This window comes from Macaca fascicularis, chromosome 3, assembly GCF_037993035.2.
Source record: "Macaca fascicularis isolate 582-1 chromosome 3, T2T-MFA8v1.1".
NCBI classification, from domain to species: domain Eukaryota; kingdom Metazoa; phylum Chordata; class Mammalia; order Primates; family Cercopithecidae; genus Macaca; species Macaca fascicularis.
Genome location: NC_088377.1, coordinates 182248336 through 182268289, shown reverse-complemented (window position 1 = coordinate 182268289; position 19954 = coordinate 182248336). Strand labels below are relative to the sequence as shown.

Genomic DNA, 19954 nt, shown 5'->3' with positions numbered 1-19954 from the left:
TGAGGGAACAACCTGTCCTGAAGGATGGATCTTACAGACCCAGATAAATTGCTACAATACTTGCCTGTACCACTTAACTGCCATTTCTCTTCTTATATGGAAAAGGGTGTCATCAAGAATAATCCATGGCCACTGACAATTAGCAAATACTTTCTGCTTGCCTTGGAAATGTGTTGTTGGTGTTTTCATTGCAATAGGGATGTCTTCAACATTTAGGAAATCCTTCATTTCCCATGGCAGAGAAGCCTGACTTAGAATAAGAAAGCAAGCTGTCACACCTAGTCTGTCCCCTTTGGGTCCTACCTGGCTCCCCACTTCATGTGGGGAGTGAACTGCCTCACCCCTGAGGAACAATGAAAAACATCTGCCCAGGCCAAGCACAGTGGCTCACGCCTGTAATCCTAGCACTTTGGGAGGCCAAGGCTGGTGGATCACCTGAGGTCAGGAGTTCGAGACCAGCCTGGCCAATATGGTGAAACCCCATCTCTACTAAAAATACAAAAATTAGTGAGGTGTGGTGGCGGGCGCCTGTAATCCCAGCTACTCGGGAGGCAGAGGCAGGAGAATCGCTTGAACCTAGGGGGCAGAGGTTGCAGTGAGCCAAGATCACGCCACTTCACTCCAGCCTGAGTAAAAGAGTGAAACTCCGTCTCAAAAAAAACAACATCTACCCAAGGCAGCTTTGCATTCAGGGCAGAGCACTCCTGCCTGATACCAGGAAATAAAGGCTTACCAACCCTTTTCTTCCTGTCCCTGCTGGGCTGGAGAAAACCTAGAGCCTCTGCCGCCAAAGCAGCTGAGCCCAGTAAGTGAGAATGTCAACAAGAACTTAACGTCCAACTGTGTCTGTATCTGTAGCTGTAGCTGTCCTGAAGAAAGAGAATCCAGTTGTCCAGAGCATGTATCTGATTGTCACAGATCCTTGCAAGCCCTCAGCGGGACACCGTGTCCAGGCCCATTATTCTGCTCATCCACATCTGGGTGTCGGCTGTGTGCCCTGCTCTAGGGGACAGCTGAAGACTTCACCACTTCCTCCATTAGCTCATCAAATATTCATGGAGCATCTGCCGCATCTGGGCTGCATCTGGGACCTCAGAGCTTGCAGGAGCAGTCCCTCCATGCGACTTCCCCTGCAAGCTGCGGAGAGATCCTCAGCCATCTTTGGGATGTTCATTTTATTAGGCCATGGCTAGTTATTTGAGCCACTAGAATTTCCATGTGAGAGGGAAGGGCCTGTTGGATAGGCGCTCCTCAGAAAGGACCAAGCGTGCAGCTGGGGGCAGATGCTGCTGCTACTGAACACAAACTGCAAACTCCTGAAAGGGACTGTTTTCTTGCTACGCATCACCCACCATTTCTTTTCTTTTCAGACAAAATCTTGCTCTGTCGCCCAGGCTGGAGTGCAGTGGCTCGATCTCGGCTCACTGCAACCTCCACCCCACCGAGTTCAAGTGATTCTCGTGCCCCACCCTCTGAGTAGCTGGGATTACAGGCACAGGTCACCATGCCGGCTAATTTTTTGTATTTTTAGTAAAGACAGGGTTTCACCACGTTGGCCAGGCTGCTTTCGAACGCCTGACTTCAAGTGATGCGCCCGCCTCAGCCTCCCAAAGTGCTGGAATTACAGGCATGAGCCACCACACCTGGCCTATACTTTTCAATATATGTTCTTTTTAAAAATAACAAACTGGGTGGCCAGGCACAGTGGCTCATGCCTGTAATCCCAGCACTTTGGGAGGCCAAGGCGGGCAGCTCACCTGAGGTCAGGAGTTTGAGATCAGCCTGGCCAACATGGTGAAACCCCATCTCTACCAAAAATGCAAAAATTAGCCAGGTGTAGCGGCACGCTCCTATATTCCCAGCTACTTGGGAGGCCGAGGCAGGAGAATCGCTTGAACCTGGGAGGCGGAGGTTTCGGTAAGCTGAGATCACGCCACTGCACTCCAGCCTGGGCGACAGAATGAGACTCCATCTCAAAACTAAATAAAAAATAATAATAGTGAAATAACAGGCTGGGTGCAGTGGTCCATGCCTGTAATCCTAGCACTTTGGGAAGCCAAGGTTGGGGGATTGCTTGAGGCCAGGCATTCAAGACCAGCCTGGTCAACACAGTAAGACCCCATCTCTACAAAAAATTTAAAAATTAGACAGGCATGGTGGTGTGTGCCTGTAGTCCTAACTACTCAGGAGGCTGACATGGGAGATTCACTTGAACCCAGGAGTCCAACGCTGCAGTGAGCTATTTTTGTGCCACAGCTCTCCAGAGTGAGAGCCTGTCTCCAAAAATAAGTAAATACATACATACATGCCTTTCTTTCTTTTTTTCTGAAAACATTGTAATTATAAAAGTTTTTCTGGTTACATGATACAGAATAAGTGTTTCAATTACTGAAAAGTTTAATGAAGAAAATAAAACTCGTCCACAATTGGGGAATTCTACTTTTCTGTATGCCTCTATTTTCTAGTATTTCTGTAATAGATTTACATTTTTTATTTTTTGAGATGGAGTTTCCTTCTTGTTGCCCAGGCTGGAGGGCAGTGGCGTGAGCTCAGCTCACTGCAACCTCTGTCTCTGTTTCCCAAGTAGCTGGGACTACGGGCGTCTGCCACCGCCCAGCTAATTTTTTTTATATCTTTAGTAGAGACAAGGTTTCATCATTTTGGCCAGGCCGGTCTCGAACTCCTGACCTCAGATGATCCACCCACCTTTGCCTCCCAAATGCTTGGATTACAGGCACGAGCCACCTTGCCTGGCCCAGATTGGCATCTTGTGTATGTGTATTTATGTGTGTGTATTTTAAAGATCTTTTTAAAACACACATGTAACCCCAACACCCACTGCTGACACTTCAGTTTATTTCCTCGCTGATTCTCTCACACACACTGTGTGTGGTGTGCATCCATGTATTTGTGTGCATGTAAGTATACATTTTTTAAAAAGATCTGTGATCTTGGGAGGCCGAGGCGGGCGGATCAACTGAGGTCAGGAGTTTGTAACCAGCCTGGCAAACATGGTGAAAGCTCGTCTCTACTGAAAATACAAAAATTAGTCAGGTGCAGTGGCATGTGCCTGTAATCCCAGCTACTTGGGAGGCTAAGACAGGAGAATTGCTTGAATTTGGGAGGCGGAGGTTGCAGTGAGCCGAGGTCGCACCATTGCACTCCAGCCTGGGTGGCAGAGCGAGACTCCGTCTGAAAAAAAAAAAAAAAAAAGATTTATGATTATATTGTATATGTAGTTTTGATGCTTTTTTATATTGATCATGAGTATTTTCCCATGTCATCAATTTCTTTTTTATTTTTATTTTTATTATTTTGAGACAGTCTCTCTCTGTTGCCAGTCTGTAGTGCAGTGGCATGATCGCGGCTCACTGCAACCTCCACCTGCCGGGTTCAAGCGATTCTCCTGCCTCAGCCTCTTGAGTAGCTAGGACTAAGGCACGCGCCACCACGCCCAGCTAATTTTTGTATTTTTAGTAGAGATGGGGTTTCACCATGTTGGCCATATGGTCTTGATCTCTTGACCTTTGATCTGCCCACCGTGGCCTCCCAAAGTGCTGGAATTACAGGTATGAGCTGCCAGGCCAGGCCATGAGCCACCACACCTAGCCTAATTTATTTTTAGAAACAGTTTTTATTGCCTGCATGGTATTCCATTATCTTAATAGAATGTTATTAGTCCCCATTGTTAGAATGCCCTTGTATGCCTTTATATTTTTATTTCGTTTTATGAGACAAAGTCTCACTCTGTTGCCCAGGCTAGAGTGCAGTGGCGTGATCTCAGCTCACTGCAACCTCTGCCTCCTGGGTTCAAGCGATTCTCCTGTCTCAGCCTCCTGAGTAACCCAGGTGCCCACCACCACACCTGGCTAATTTTTGTATTTTTAGTAGAGATGGGGTTTCGCCACGTTGGTCAGGCTGGTCTCGAACTCCTAACCTCAAGTGATCCGCCTGCCTCAGCCTCCCAAAGTGCTGGGATTACAGGTGTGAGCCACTGCACCCAGCCCTTGTATGCCTTTCTCTGTATATATATTTAGGGAAGTGTCTCTTCTTTCATATAAGAATATGTATACCTACAGGCATGTATGAGCAAATATGTATGTTTGTGTGAATGACAGACAGCACAGGAGGTCTCCTAAGAGTAGGAATGATGTTGAGATGGGTGAGGGGAATGGGGATAGTTTATATCAAGGACCCCTGTAGTCTCCCATAGGCAGAGTCTCCTGAGGCAGTAAAGACAGGGGCAGTAGACGACTGGAAGGAATTGAGCCATCAGCCACCATTCACAGACAAGAAAGGTTAATGAACCTGGGCTCGAGTCCAGCTCAGGCCCCTCTGATGGGGCACACAGCTTCCTTGCCACTGTGCCCCCCAACCCGACCAGGATGTCCCCTGCCCACTCTCCTGAAATAACTGAAGAGGCTTCAGCAGGGACGTCAGACCTCAGACCATGAGGGTTCTTGTCTCTTTTCCCTTTTGAACACTACAGATCTTTTGCTGTGCCCATCGTGAGTCAGAGATCTATACAATCAGGGGTGTCTGCGAGCCTCTCAGCAGAGCTAAGCCCCTGAGGTTACTCCAGAGAGACACAATGGGATTGGGTGCCATACATGTTGGTGTAAGGTCCTCTGATCAAAAGCTAGAATCTTCTCTGGACCACAGTCTGACACATCATTCTTGGTATCCTAGAGTGACTTTCCTTTTATACTATAATTCTGGGTATAACAAACAACTGCTGGTACCCTGACATTATGAGTAAAGTTCTATGGGAACACAGCCAGGCTCATTCATTTACATATTATCTACAGCTGCTTTTATACTACAAGGGCACAGTTTAGTAGTTGCAACAGAGAGGATATGGCCCACAAAGCCTTAAGTACAATCTGGTTTTTAAGAAAAGGTGTGCTGGCCAGGCCTGGTGGCTCACGCCTATAATCCCAGCACTTTGAGAGGCCACAGTGGGCGGATCACCTGAGGTCAGGAGTTCGAGACTAGCCTGGCCAACATGGCAAAATCCCGTCTCTACTAAAAATACAAGAATTAGCCAGGCGTGATGGTACTCACCTGTAATCCAGCTACTTGGGCGACTGAGGCAGGAGAATCACTTGAAACTGGGATGTGGAGGTTGCAGTTAGCCGAGATTGCACCGCTGCACTCCAGCCTGGGCAACAGAGTGAGACTCCATCTCAAAGGAAAAAAAAAAAAAAGTTTTCTGATCCCTAAGTCCAAGATTCATATCCTCACTTTCAAAGGCCTTCAGTAGACAATTAGATGTCTTCATTGCTGTATCATCCCTTCCATCTGTTTCACTGCACTTACTCTAAACCTTGAAGACTCTTTTGATCTAATTTACTCTCCCTCCCACTGTTCTCAGATTGTGCTGTGTCATTGCTAATACTCTCCACCACAGCTAAGTCTTCCCATTCTAGCAAATAAATATCTACTGAAATCCCACCCCATCACGAAAGCTCCCTGAACATTTGGTGGCTTATTTGGGGTGCCGCGGGACACATCAGGATCCCCGTTCTCCAGCAGGGTGACCACTCAGAGATGCAGCCCACACATTCTTCAGAAAGCTGTGTGCTGTGTTTCCATTCCTTCTCTGGTTTCTTTCTCCTCTGACCTTTTCACAGGTCAGATCTTTGAATGAACACCATCACAGTCTACATCTCTAACAAAAGCAGATACCTGCGTTTTCCCAACAATTTGATAGGAGATTCTAGTGCAATGATAGGATCATTTCCTTGGATTTTACTGTAGATGGAATTTGTAGCCTCAAAGAAGGTTTGCCCCGCTTCCTTCTTTTTGTGCTGGTAGGATTGAGATGCTCATGGTGCCTAATCCAGTCAGCTCTTCCTCTGCTGAAAGTTGATGGTACTACGCAATTTATTGCTCCTTGGAGACCTGTGATAAAACATTGGAGCTGGCCACTTAGGAAACTAGGAGTCTTTATTTTTGGAAATCTTTACAAAGAAAAGATTCTGAAGTTATTGCTACTTACTATTTGGAACTAAACAAATAGTGAATGGAGAAATCAATGTAGCAAAATATGCCTGTTCTATGTGAGTTTAAGACAGGATAAATGTGGCCTCATAAGTTGGTAAAGAAAAGCTCATTCATTAAATAGAATAGGAATAAGTTATTTGGGGGAAAAAAATGATTTAGATGAACATATCACAAAATAAATTACTGATGGAATAATAAATAAAATACGTTTGAAACAAACCAAGAAAATCCGGAAGAAAATGGAATTGAATATTTATTAAACCTCTAAAAGGAGATAGTTTTTTAGGCAAAGAAAGAAGAGATTAAATGAATTACAAAAGAAAAGATTAACACATTTTCATATAAAAAGTTATAACTAAAATAAAACTACAAATAAACCACATGGGAAAAGCACACTTACAGCAAACCTGACAAATAGTTCCTATCTGTTCTATGTAGAGCTCACTGAAAATAGTAAAAACGTTAGAATCCTAAAAGATAAACAAAGAACATAAAAAATACACTAAAGAAAAATACACTTGGTGTATTGAAGTATGAAAAAATGTCAATGTTGTAAAAAAAATTATATATGTATATCTCTGAAAGAACCTTCCATATCAGTACATTAAGGTTTTTGGTTTTTCTTTTGAGACGGAGTCTTGCTCTGTTGTCTAGGCTGGGGTGCAGTGGCATGATCTCAGCTCACTGCAACCTCTTCCTCCTGGCTTCAAGCAATTCTCCTGTCTCAGCCTCCCGAGTAGCTGAGAGTAGAGGTGCACACCACCATGCCAGGCTAATTTTTGCGTTTTTGGTAGAGACGGGAGTTTCACCATATTGGTCAGGCTGGTCTCGAACTCCTGACCTCAGGTGATCCACCCACCTTGGCCTCCCAAAGTACTGGCATTACAGGTGTGAGCCACCATGCTCAACAAGTACATTAAGATTTTTTAAATAATTGCATAGTATTCCGCTATGTGGGTTTATCATAATTTGTTTGACCAGCCTCTATTGATGGATATCTAGGTTATTTCCAGTATTTTGTGATTACAAACCATGTCGCAATGTACAGTATCCTTTGCACAATATGTTTCCTTGTAAAAAATAACATTGCACAAATAAGAGTATATCAGCAGATAAATTCCTAGCAGTGGAATTGCGGGGTCTGAAGCTATATGCATCATAATTTTGTTAGCTCATGTAGACTGCCCTCCGTAGCCCTGTGCCAAGTGATACTCCCGCCAAGCCTGTATGACAGTGTGGGAGCGACTTTTCTCTCTCACTTTCACCAACAGAGTGAGCTATCAAATTTTCTTATCTCTGAGCAAAAAAATGTTTCTTTAATGGAGTTTTAATTTTCCTTTCTTTTGGGAGTGAAACTAAGAATCTTGTTGTTTTTTTTTTTTTTTTTTTTTTTTGAGACGGAGTCTTGCTCTGTTGCCCAGGCTGGAGTGCAGTGGTGCGATCTCGGCTCACTGAAAGCTCTGCCTCCCGGGTTCACGCCATTCTCCTGCCTCAGCCTCCTGAGTAGCTGGGACTACAGGCGTCTGCCATCACACCGGCTAATTTTTTTTTTTTTTGTATTTTTAGTAGAGACGGGGTTTCACCATGTTAGCCAGGATGGTCTCAATCTCCTGACCTCGTGAACTGCCTGCCTTGGCCTTCCAAAGTGCTGGGATTATAGGCATGAGCCACCATGCCCGGCCACTAAGGATATTTTTATGTATCTAAGAATCATTGTATTTCTTTTTCTCTAAATTTTCCATTATTGCCTGTTTTTCTTTTGAGTTGTTAGTCTTTTTCTCATTAATTTGTAGTGTATTTTGGGAAAATGAGTTAATTCTGTGGGTTATTTTCTATGGGTTCTAAATTTTTTTAGCAAGTGTTTTGTTTGCCTTTTGACTTTGTTTTTTGTTTTGTTTTGAGACAGTCTCACTCCATCACCCAGGCTGGAGTGCAGTGGTGTGATCTCAGCTCACTGCAACCTCCACCTCCCAGGTTCAGGTGATTCTCCTGCCTCAGCCTCCCAAGTAGCTGGGATTACAGGTGTGGGCCACCACACCCAGCTAAATTTGTATGTTTAGTAGAGACAGGGTTTCACCATGTTGGCCAGGCTGGTCTCAAACTCCTGACCTCAAGTGATCCTCCTCGGCCTCCCAAAGTGCTGGGATTATGGTGTGAAGCAACCGCACCTGGCCAGCCTTTTGACTTTGAAGAGGCCTGTTTTAGAAATAAGATATTGAGGCCCAAAGAAACACAATTCCGGCCGGGTGTGGTGGCTCATGCCTGTAATCCCAGCACTTTGGGAGGCCAAGGCGAGAAGATCACGAGGTCAGCAGATCAAGACCATCCTGGCAAATATGGTGAAACCCCGTCTCAACCAAAAATGCAAAAAATTAGCCAGGTGCTGTGGCGGGCGCCTGTAGTCCTAGCTACAGGAGGCTGAGGCAGGAGAATGGCGTGAACCCGGGAGGCGGAGCTTGCAGTGAGCCGAGATCGCGCCACTGCACTCCAGCCTGGGCTACAGAGCGAGACTCCGTCCGTCTCAAAAAAAAAAAAAAAAAAGAAAAGAAAAGAAAAAAAAACACAATCCCTTGTATAAAAGGCACTCAGCAATCCTGCAGCAAGGCCAAAGTGAGGCTTAGGCCCTGTAACTCCCAGTCCTTGTGTCTTGGGTTGTCAGAAGGCCTCAGCTGTAACGTGTAGGAATTGAGGCAGGTGACCTTGCACTTGTCCAAGAAGAGAAACGGCTCACACATGTCATCCTAGCACTTTGGGAGGCTGAGGCGGGCGGATTGCCTGAGCTTAGGAGTTCGAGACCAGTCTGGGCAACACAGTGAAACCCTGTCTTTGCTAAAATACAAAAAATTAGCCGGGCGTGGCGGCGTGTGCTTGTAGTCCCAGCTACTCGAGAGGCTCAAGGGGGAGAATTGCTTGAACCTGGGAAGTGGAGGTTGCAGTGAGCTGAGATCGCGCCACTGCACTCCAGCCCAGGTGACAGAGTAAGACTCCTTCTCAAAAAAAAGAGAAACTGGATTAGATTTACATCACTCATCACACATTTTTGGTAACTGGATGATACGTGTTCATTGAACACTTACTGGCATAACCAAACTCCACCTACCTTGGGAAGGTGTAGAGGAACTAGACCAGTTCCTCTTCTCAATTTCATTGTCTTGTCCCTGGCACCACCAGTTATCCACTGGTTAGTCTCGTTTGAATTCATTTACTCTTCTTTTCTCCTTTTCCCTCATAGCAGTCATTGTCCAAACCTGCTTTTTTCCGACAAAATTCAGAGAGGAGGAACTTCAAACTGCTGGACACTAGGAAGCTGAGTCGGGATGGAACTGGGTCCCCTTCCAAAATCAGCCCCCCCTCCACTCCCAGCAGCCCTGACGACACTTTCTTTAACCTTGGAGACCCACAGAACGGCAGGAAGAAGAGAAAGATACCTAAGGTAATGGTGGCAACAAGCTTCATGCTCAGATGTGCATGACCCTTTCTCTGTGAAAGAAGACTGCAGAGGGGTCTGGGTGGGGGATACATCACTGGCCCCTCTCCCACCTGTGTTGCTGCAGGCCAGGGGGACACAGTGAAGCCAGCAGGCTGGAATATCTGGACCTTCATCCTGATCATTTTTGTGGTCCTGTGGTCTTCCTCTTAGCCACTCTTCTCCCAATCTGAGCTGCTTGTCTGATCCCAGACAAGGTTTTAATGCCCATCCTCAAAAAGCCACAGCTCCTTCCTTCATCGCCACAAAAAAACAGAACTCCATCCATCATGCTCTGAACTGAGACTTGGTCTACACCCGCTGCAGAGGCAGGTCCCAGTCTGTGTTCTGAGACAGCCCTTGTCAACAATCCTCTTGTGGCTCTTTGCAGCCAAAAAGGTAAAATATTCCCAGGGGCTTGGATATATACATCTTTATGCATCTGTTGTTGGTTACATTTCCTTTTGCTCAGTTTCAGTGCTGCAGTTTGGTCTCTCTTCATTGACCAGTTTGGTACTGTAGGGTAGGCAAAATTTCTCCTCTACCCTCTTAGGGTCTCCAGCTGAGCCTTAGATTTAAACTGACGTAAGACAATTAACAGGAAAAATGCATACTCATTTTATTTACAAGTACGTGGGAGCCCTCAAAAGAAAAATGTAAGACCCAAAGAAGTGACTGGGTCTATGTGTTTATATACTAGGCCGAACAAAGAGCGGCAATTGTGGAAAAGTAACCAGGAAGATAGGGGTTAAACAAGATTTGTTTGATTAGATTTATCTTGGCCTCAGCTCGCCATCGCTGGTGATAATGTTTCTTTCCTCCCGTTATAAGGAGGGCCTCTTTTATGTGGAGTTTCATCTCCTGTTTTAAGAAGAAAAGGGAAGGTCAGAGCGACCTTCGTGCACCTTCTGTTTTTCAAGTGTCTTTAGTTAAAAATAATCAATATGCCAAAGTGGCATATTTTGGGGAGCTATGTCCTGAACTCCTTCAAGATCAACTTTTTTTTTTTTTTTTAGATGGAGTCTCACTCTGTTGCCCAAGCTGGAGTACAGTGGTGTGATCTCGGCTTACTGCAACCTCCACCTCCCAGGTTCCAGCCATTCTCCTGCCTCAGCCTCCTGAGTAGCTGGGACTACAGCCACCATGCCCAGCTAATATTTGTATTATTAGTAGAGATGGAGTTTCACCATATTGACGAGGCTGGTCTCGAACTCCTGATGGTGTGATCCGCCCGCCTCAGCCTCCCAAAGTGCTGGGATTACAGGCGTGAGCCACCGTGCCCAGCCAAGATCAGCTTCTTACAGGAACCTGTAGAGCAGGGATTCTTAATTTCAGAGTTCATGGATGGGCTTTAGGGGGTCATGAAATCCATAAAAATGTAAAACTTTATGCAGATAAGTTTCCATGTGGGACATTGTCCGTAGCTTTCATGGGATTTCTCTGAGTAACTCATCGACCTGAAAGAAAGTCAAGGGAGGCCGGATGCAGTGGCTTACACCTGTAATCCCAGCAGTTTGGGAGGCCAAGATAGGAGGACCACTTGAGCCCAGGCATTCAAGACCAGCCTAGACAACATGGTGGAACCCCATCTCTACAAAAAATTTTACAAGTAGCCAGGCATGGTGGTGTGCACTTAGAGTCCTAGCTACTTGCGAGGCTGAGTTGAGAGAGAATCACTTGAGCCCAGGAGTTAGAGGCTGCAGTGAGCTATGATCGTGCCACTGCACTCCAGCCTAGGTGACAGAGAGAGATGCTGCCTCTAAAAAAAGAGAGAGAGAGAAAGAGAAAGAGATGGTTCTGCTGAAGTCCACCTAGGGATATTGCCTTTAAGTAGTGGTGCCTGTTGAGTGACTCACTTTGGCAGCACTAGGAGAGGTTATGAAAGGACCTGGCAAGTCTGAGGACAGCTAAGAACTTTCATCCTAGAACCGAGAAAGTTAGAGTGTTGGAGGTATCTCACATAAGTGGAATCACACAATATCGTCCTTTTGTGAATGACATTTCACTTCGCTTAGTGTCTTTAAGGTTTAAGCATGTGTCAGCATTTTCTTCTTTTTTAAGACTAAATGGGCCGGGCGCGGTGGCTCACGCCTGTAATTCCAGCACTTTTGGGAGGCTGAGGTGGACGAATCACAAGGTCAGGAAATCGAGACCATCCTGGCTAACACGGTGAAACACCGTCTCTACTAAAAATACGAAAAAATTAGCCGGGCATGGCGGCGTGTGCCTGTAGTCCCAGCTGCTGGGGAGGCTAAGGCTGGAGAATGGTGTGAACCCGGGAGGCGGAGCTTGCAGTGAGCCAAGATCACATTACTGCACTCCAGCCTGGGAGACAGAGCAAGACTCCGTCCCAAAAAAAAAAAAAAGACTAAATGATATTCCATCATATGTATATACCACATTTTGTATATCCATCTATCTGTCCATGGACACTTGGCTGTTAGAAATTTGGAGTGTTTCAACAGAAGTGAAACACTCCAACCCCTTCATTTTTCCAATGAGGACATTTGACCCCACAGAGGTCAACTAAATGGCCCTGAGACACCCAACCAGCCAGAGGCAAAGAGGGCCAGACAATTTCTAAATATCGAAAATAAGAATTAAAATATTCAAGCCAACACAGTGGCTCATGCCTGTAATCCCAGCACTTTGGGAGGCTGAGGTGGGCGGATCACTTGAGGTCAGAAGTTCGAGACTAGCCTGGCCAACATGGTGAAACCCTGTCTCTACTAAAAATACAAAAAAAAAAAAAAAAAAATCAGCTGGGCGTGGTGGCACACACCTATAATCCCAGCTTCTCGGGAGGCTGAGGCATGAGAATCACTTGAAACCGGGAGTTGGAGGTTGCAGTGAGCCAAGATCACGCCACCGCACTCCAGCCTGCGTGACAAAGCAAGACTGTCTTAAAATAAATAGATAAATAAAATATTCATAGAACATGGAAATTGGTTACTATCCTATATTTTTGTTTACTGACATACAGATAACAGTGTTATCTAACATTTAACATACAGCTACGAGATAATAAGATTAATTTTGTAAGCACACAGAACAACTAATTTTAGAGTTCCTCCACGTGTGGGATTCTAAATCACATGTGGCATGAATGTGTGCTCTTTGATAGCAAGCCCCGGGGGACCCAGCAAAGCAAAATATATAAATTCGCACTCACCAGCTTCTCACGCAAGAAAGGGGAAAACAAATACGTAGGAAACACCAAACTCTTTTGGTCTGAAACATGAAAAACATTTTCCATGGAAGCAGGTCTCCTTTCAAATGCATCAGATAACTAGGCCGGCCTGGGAGGTGAGGAGGGGCAGGGCACAGGGCGTCTGGCAGTGGTGATGGGGGAGACCATTTAGGCTGAGTGGCCTGCTTGGAGGCTTGGAATGTGTCCCACACCAGGGTATCCGTGTGCACTTGCACACTGCATGTGTGTGTCCTGTGAACACATGGAGGGTGCATGACGTCTGGGGTGCGTGTCCCTCTACAGATGGGGCTGCTCGCGCGGGTGCATGGTGCCGCTCCCTGAAGTCCCAAGCTAGGGCTCAGGAGCTGTTCTAATCGCGGTTCCCACCCCACTCAGGGCTGCTCTGACATTCTTTGGAATGGTTCCCACGAAGGGAGCCCTGCCTGGGAACCTTTTTTTTTTTTCCTGTCTCTTCCTTTTCTTGTTTTGTTTTGGGAGGAAAAGCTCCTTCCCAAGCTGCAGTGACATCGAAGCCTCAGAGGGAAAGCAGTCACCGCACTGTGAGCAATGGGCTGTCCCCCCATCTAGACAACAGACGCCCACAGGGCAGTGGGGCTGGCAGCCTCCTTTAGTTTCCTTGACAGTCACGTTCCTGTGTGGTAGGAAAAAAATGACTGGGCTGGGTGTGGTGGCTCACGCCTGTAATCCCAGCACTTTGGGAGGCTGAGGTGGGTGGATCACCTGAGGTCAGGAGTTCAAGACCAGCCTGGCCAACGTGGCAAAACCCCATCTCTACTAAAAATACAAAAATTAGCTGGGCATAGTGGTGGGTACTTATCATCCCAGCTACTCAGGAGGCTGAAGCAGGAGAATCTCCTGAACCCAGAAGTTAGAGACTGCAGTGAGCTGAGATCGGCGCCATTGCACCCCAGTCTGGTCAACAAGAGCGAAACTGTCTCAAAAAAAAAAAAAAAAGATTGAAAGACACCCACAAGCCCATAGGAAGTTTCTCCCGCTCCCCCTGGCCCTGGCCCTCCATCATCGTAGGAGAGGGGCAGTGAGGGAAGCCCAGCCGCCACAGAGAGCTGCTGCTAACACTGGCTGTTCTTCTCCTGGTGTCTGGCAGCTGGTGTTGCGAATCAACGCCATTTATGAGGTCCGGAGAGGAAAGAAACGGGTGAAGAGGCTGTCCCAGTCAATGGAGAGCAACTCAGGAAAAGGTAGAACCCCCACCACCAGCCCTCTCCCGCAAGAATCGGAAAAGAGATTCTTTCCAGAAGTGGCTTCCTGTTTTTTCTGGTTGGCTCACCAAGGAGGAGAACAAGCTGATGCTTTGTAAATGTCCTGCACTGTCTTTGGGACAAAGGGAGCTCAGCCTGGGCGGCATGTCCCCTGCCTCCCCATCCTTGTCCTCATCCTTGTCCTCGCCCACCACCAAGTCAGCCCAGCACTACAGGCCCTGGCGTGACTGTGGGAACAACCTTCCTTGCTTAACCTCCACAAAAGGGACCAGGACCTTCTGCTGTATTATCTGATATAGGTACCATCTAGTACCATCTGAACTAGAACCAAATTAATTTGGCAGTACATTGAGTTGGACGAGATGTGGTTTGTGCAATACATTGAGAGACAGCAAGAGGCTGGGCACAGTGGCTCAAGCCTGTAATCCCAGCACTTTGGGAGGCTGAGACAGGCGGATCACCTGAGGTCAGAAGTTCGAGACCAGCCTGGCCAACATGGCGAAACCTGTCTCTACTAAAAAATAGAAAAATTAGCGAGGCATGGTGGCGTACACCTGTAATCCCAGCTACTCAGGAGGCTGAGGCGGGAGAATCACTGGAACCTGGAAGGTGGAGGTTGCAGTGAGCCAAGATTGCGCCACTGCGCTCCAACCTGGGTGACAGAGTGAGACTCCGCCTCAAAAAAAAAAAAAAGACAACAGAACACCCCCTCTGAATTAGAACGTTGATCTGTGCTGCCACACAGAAAGAGTTTCCTACATGAGAAGAACTCACATTTGCAACTTTCTTCCTTGTTCTTTTCTTCTAGTGACAGATGAGAACAGTGAGTCTGACAGTGACACAGAGGAGAAGCTGAAAGGTGAGGAGAGCTGCTATTGTGCAGGATGCAGGCAGGTGACTTGGAAGCTACAAAGGTGGCCCCTCCTCCTTAGTATGAGGGACAGAAGCGTCCTGCCCGAGCTTGCTTGGCAAAATGTGAACATCTCGGGAGACAGTGGGGCCGCAGGGTGCTCCAGGGCCGGTCCGTCATGGGCATGATCAAAATGGCACTACAGTTGCTGAGAGCCAGGAAGGCTACAGTAACGGCAGCGACCTCTGCTCCCATGCCTCTCCTTATGTCCTGATGTTTTCCATGCTTCAAGGATTGACACTGCGGCCCGAAGGCTTCAGAGACCTGGAGCTTCTGCCCACTTCTGCTCAAATTACTGTGTGATCTGGAGGAAATCACTTAAGATCCAGGGCCTCTAGTTCCTCGTCTGTCTGATGAAGTTGTTGAAATAATTGGTCCCTGTGGGTCTAAAATTAGATAGTCTGGGCCTAGGCTTTAGTGAGTTTTCTGCAATTTTTCAGACCCCAGGGAGAAGCCAAAGAAAGCAAGTCCAGAGGCCAGGCGCGATGGCTCATGCCTGTAATCACAGCACTTTGGGAGGCCGAGGCGGGTGGATCACAAGGTCGGGGGTTCGAGACCAGCATGGCCAACATAGTGAAACCTTGTCACTACTAAAAATACAAAAAATTAGCCAGGCGTGGTGGCAGGTGCCTGTAATCTCAGATACTCGGGAGACTGAGGCAGGAGAATCGCTTGAACCCGGGAGGCAGAGGTTGCAGTGAGCCAAGATTGAGCCATTGCACTTCAGCCTGGGCAACAGAGCGAGACTCCATCTAAAAAAGAAAAAGAAGAAAACAGCAAGTCCAGGTTGCTGAACGAGGTGACAGGGACCCGTCCACTCAGTGACCCTGCTGCATTCGCCTCAGACACCCAGCTGCTCCCAGACTCACCTCTAGAATGAAGCAAGGCCATTTCATTGCAGAGTCAGTGACAGAAGAGGAGGTGGACAGGAGTTCCTGAGTTAGTGGGATCTCTGCCAGTTGAGTCACAAGGGATGTTTATAAAGCTCCCAGCTCCAAAAGCCCTCTAGTCTGGATTCCGTCTCATCACACAAACCAAAAGACGAGGGAAATGGGTGAGGGGAGGAGTCACTGTCCCTACCTCATCAGACAGATGAAGGCAAGGACATCTTCAGCCTCTGCCCAGAGTCCAGACAGCAAAACCATGGCAGAGTAGAGCCACGAGTCCAGGCTCCTGCACCCTGATTGATTTGGTAGCCAACTGAGTGTTGCTTCTCCCAGAACTTTGGCAGAGATCCCAAGTAAAGAGCTTCCTACTAATTTGTTAGACACAGAAGCACTTTGGGGATTAGAAAAAAGTACTTGAGCTGAGAATTACATAACCTATTGCAGCTCAGTACAGTTCCACATGGGCTTATGGTCATTTCAGGCTCTTTGCGCTCTCTCTCTCTCTCTCCCCCCCTCTTCCTCACCCAGCTCACAGCCAGCGCCTGGTCAACGTGAAGTCCCGCCTGAAGCAGGCGCCTCGGTACCCATCACTTGCCCGGGAGCTCATCGAGTACCAGGAGAGGCAGCTCTTCGAGTATTTTGTGGTTGTGTCTTTGCACAAGAAGCAGGCTGGGGCTGCCTACGTACCAGAACTCACCCAACAGTTCCCTCTGAAGGTACAGGGTGGCCAGGTCCCTGTGGCCTGCCAGGGTTCTAACCATCACCTTGTTGGGACTCGTGAATTCAGGGAGGTGTGGGAGTCTGAGGACCACCTAGCATCTAGAATCTTGAAAATGGATCCTAATTAGGGTATATCAGATGGAAAAAAAAAAAGCTGCTGCTAGAGAATTTGGGAGGTCCCAGAAAGGAGAGATTCAGGGACTCAAAAAGTATGGCCAGACAAATACAAAAATTAGCCAGGCATGGTGGTACAGCCTGTAGTCCCAGCTACTCAGGCTGAGACAGGAGAATCACTTGAACCCGGGAGGTGGAGGTTGCAGTGAGCCGAGATCATGCCACTGCACTCCAGCCTGGGCAACAGAGCAAAACTCTGTCTCCAAAAAAAAAAAAAAAAAGGATGGCCAGAAATGCTTTCTCACTTCCTGTGGTTCCTGTGCTGACCATGCCATCCTCTTTGCTCTTTCCTTCCATCTCTTTATCCAGACAGCCGCATCTCTTCCTAACCTAGCCTAGAAGTCTCCTTCCCCTGAAGCCCCAAGTCTCCCTAAGCAGCATCACGCTTGTGTCTGTGCTAAATGTCTGCTTTGCTTGTGTGCTGTGCATCTCTGTGTGTGTCCCTTCCTTTTGTTACAGGAAGGGAATCTCAATCCAGACCTCTAGAGAGGGTTCTTGGATCTCGCACAAGAAAGAATTCAGGGCGAGTTCAGCAGAGTAAAGTGAAAGCAAATTTATTAAGAAAGTAAAGGAGGCCAGGTGCGGTGACTCACGCCTGTAATCCCAGTACTTTGGGAGGCCGAGGCAGGCAGATCACTTGAGGTCAGGAGTTGGAGACCAGCCTGGCCAACATGGCGAAACCCCGTCTCTACTAAAAATACGAAAATTAGCTGGGTGTGGTGGCATGCACCTGTAATCCCAGCTACTCAGGAGGCTGAGGCTGGAGAGTCGCTTGAACCTAAGAGGCAGAGCTTGCAGTGAGCTGAGATTGCAAAAAGTAAAGGAACGAAAGAATGGCTACTCCATAGGCAGAGTAGCCCTGAGGGCTGCTGGTTGCCCAATTTTGTGGCTATTTCTTGATTATCTGCTAAACATGGGGTGGATTATTCATGCCTCCCCTTTTTAGATCATATAGGGTAATTTCCTGACATTGTCATGGCATTCGTAAACTGTCATGGCGCTGGTGGGAGTGTAGCAGTGAGGACGACCAGAGGTCACTCTCATTACCATCTTGGTTTTGGTGGGTTTTGGCTGACTTCTTTACAGCAACCTGTTTTATCAGCAAGATCTTTATGACCTGTATTTTGTGCCGACCTCCTATCTCATCCTGTGACTTAGAATGCTTTAACCATCTGGGAATGCAGCCCAGTAGGTTTCGGCCTCATTTTACCCAGTCCCTACTCAAAATGGAGTCACTGTGGTTCACACACCTCTGACACTTTTACGTCATGGACCATGGTCGTGTGGATTCAGCTTTACTGTATGTTAAATCATGGCACCTAAAATAAAATCAATAAAATAGCACTTAATATAGCCTGAGGCAACATGGCCAATAATTTATAAATTATTCTTAGGCTTTGACATCAGTATTAAAGAGCTTCCACCATATTCTAATTCAGTTCAACCAGAATTTACTAAGAATATATTACATTCAAGCAATTTTCTGCTTGGCCTTAGGGGATTACAGTGATGAACAAAATGTGTCTCCTGTCCTCAAGGAATTTAAACTCTGCCAGGAGGACATAAAATAACCATCTCCCCCCATCCCCGGAAAACATGCAGAGATTCACCAGGTAGAATCTGATGGTCTCTGGACAGACTCATGCCTCAGGGAGGGCAGAAGGGAGGGAGCTTCTGTCCTTGCCCACTCAGGGCCTCCCTTTGCCACCACGACCCAGGCATAACCCCAGCATCTACCAAGGCCCAGATCCCGCTGTCCCCAGGCCTCCCCTCCTTTCCCAGGCTAGCCTTCCTTCCATCCTGCCCACTGTGTTCCAACACCACAATCAAGTCCTATTTTTGGAGTTCAGGATAGCAATTATGTAAATTGAAGTAAACCATAGGCACTGGCCTTCCAAAGGTGACACTCACCTTCCTCTAGTTGTCACACCTCTAAGGAATGAGCCCCTGACACCCCACAACCACGGGTATGCCCAGATTTTTTTTTCGGCAGGGGCTGCCCATGGATAAGAGAGGCTGCTGGGTGTGCTCACACTGACTCAACAGAGATCACCGAGGCATGAAGGGTTGTCCTGCTATCCTGTTCATTGCCTTGGGGCCTAACACAACGCTGTTCACATGGCAATGCTTAATCAGTGTGGTAGGAATCAAGGCTGCATTAATTCATGGGTTAGTTAATGACTCACCATAATGATCAAATGATTATTGTTTCCAGCCTGGAGTCACCCACATTAAATTTTTTTTCTAAAGTAAAGTTGCACAGTCACTGTTTAAAAAGAAACTGATCCAGAAATGTATTGGGAAAGAAATCACTGGTAATCACACCACACAGAGACCATCACTGTTAACATTTTCTTTTTCTTCCAGTCTTTTCTAATGGTGTAATTTTCTTACAAAAGTGGAATCATACACTGCAGAATTTTTGTATCATGCTGCATGTACTCTTTTGTAAACCTCTCATTATTTATAAGCATATTTAATAAAAATTCTAAAACATCATTTTTCAAGTTATATGATGCTCCATTATGTGAGTATTCCCCAGCCTATTTATCTATGTAACCAGTCCCCTTCTGTTGGAAATGTGTCTGGCTACCAGTGTTTGTGTGTGTGTGTGTGTGTGTGTGTGTATTTTGTTTGTTTGTTTTGTTTTGTTTTTTGAGACAGTCTCATTCTATTGCCTGGGCTAGAGTGCAGTGGTGCAATCTTGGCTCACTGCAACCTCCACCTCCCAGGTACAAGCAGTTCTCCTACATCAGCCTCCCGAGTAGCTGGGATTACAGGCATGTATCACCACGCCCAACTAATTTTTGTATTTTTAGTAGAGATGGGGTTTCACCATAATGGCCAGGCTGGTCTCAAACTCTTTTTTTTTTTTTTTTTTTTTTTTTTTTTTTTTGAGACGGAGTCTCGCTCTGTCGCCCAAGCTGGAGTGCAGTGGCCGGATCTCAGCTCACTGCAGCTCCGCCTTCCGGGTTCCCGCCATTCTCCTGCCTCAGCCTCCCGAGTAGCTGGGACTACAGGCGCCCGCCACCTCGCCCGGCTAGTTTTTTGTATTTTTTAGTAGAGACAGGGTTTCACCGTGTTAGCCAGGATGGTCTCGATCTCCTGACCTCGTGATCCACCCATCTCGGCCTCCCAAAGTGCTGGGATTACAGGCTTGAGCCACCGCGCCCGGCCAGTCTCAAACTCTTGACCTCAAATGATCCGCCCACCTCAGCCTCCCAAAGTCCTGTGATTACAGGCATGAGCCACCACGCCCAGCCTGTGTGTGTATTTTTGAGACAGGATCTCACTCTTGCTCTTGTTATCCAGGATGGCGTGGAGTGGCACGATCACAGCTCACTGCAGCCTCAACCTCCT

The 19954-nt window shown here is 47.0% G+C and overlaps 1 protein-coding gene across 10 annotated transcripts in view; it reads left to right on the top strand.

Annotated features, from left to right (window-relative positions):
- DENND2A (DENN domain containing 2A) overlaps window positions 1–19954 on the top strand; it is a 123463-nt gene that overhangs the window by 55829 nt on the left and 47680 nt on the right. For 7 of the 10 annotated variants that reach the window (XR_012432933.1, XR_012432934.1, XM_015448139.4 and 4 more), the window contains 4 exons: window positions 9239–9439; window positions 13789–13882; window positions 14712–14762; window positions 16229–16416. Coding sequence is in view for 8 of the 10 variants with exons in the window: in XM_015448139.4 (XP_015303625.3) it covers window positions 9239–9439; window positions 13789–13882; window positions 14712–14762; window positions 16229–16416 (534 nt within the window). In the remaining 2 variants the exon portion in view is untranslated. The remainder of the gene's footprint in view (window positions 1–9238; window positions 9440–13788; window positions 13883–14711; window positions 14763–16228; window positions 16417–19954) is intronic. The other 3 variants (XM_074036145.1, XM_074036147.1, XM_074036146.1) reach the window with 3 other exon arrangements.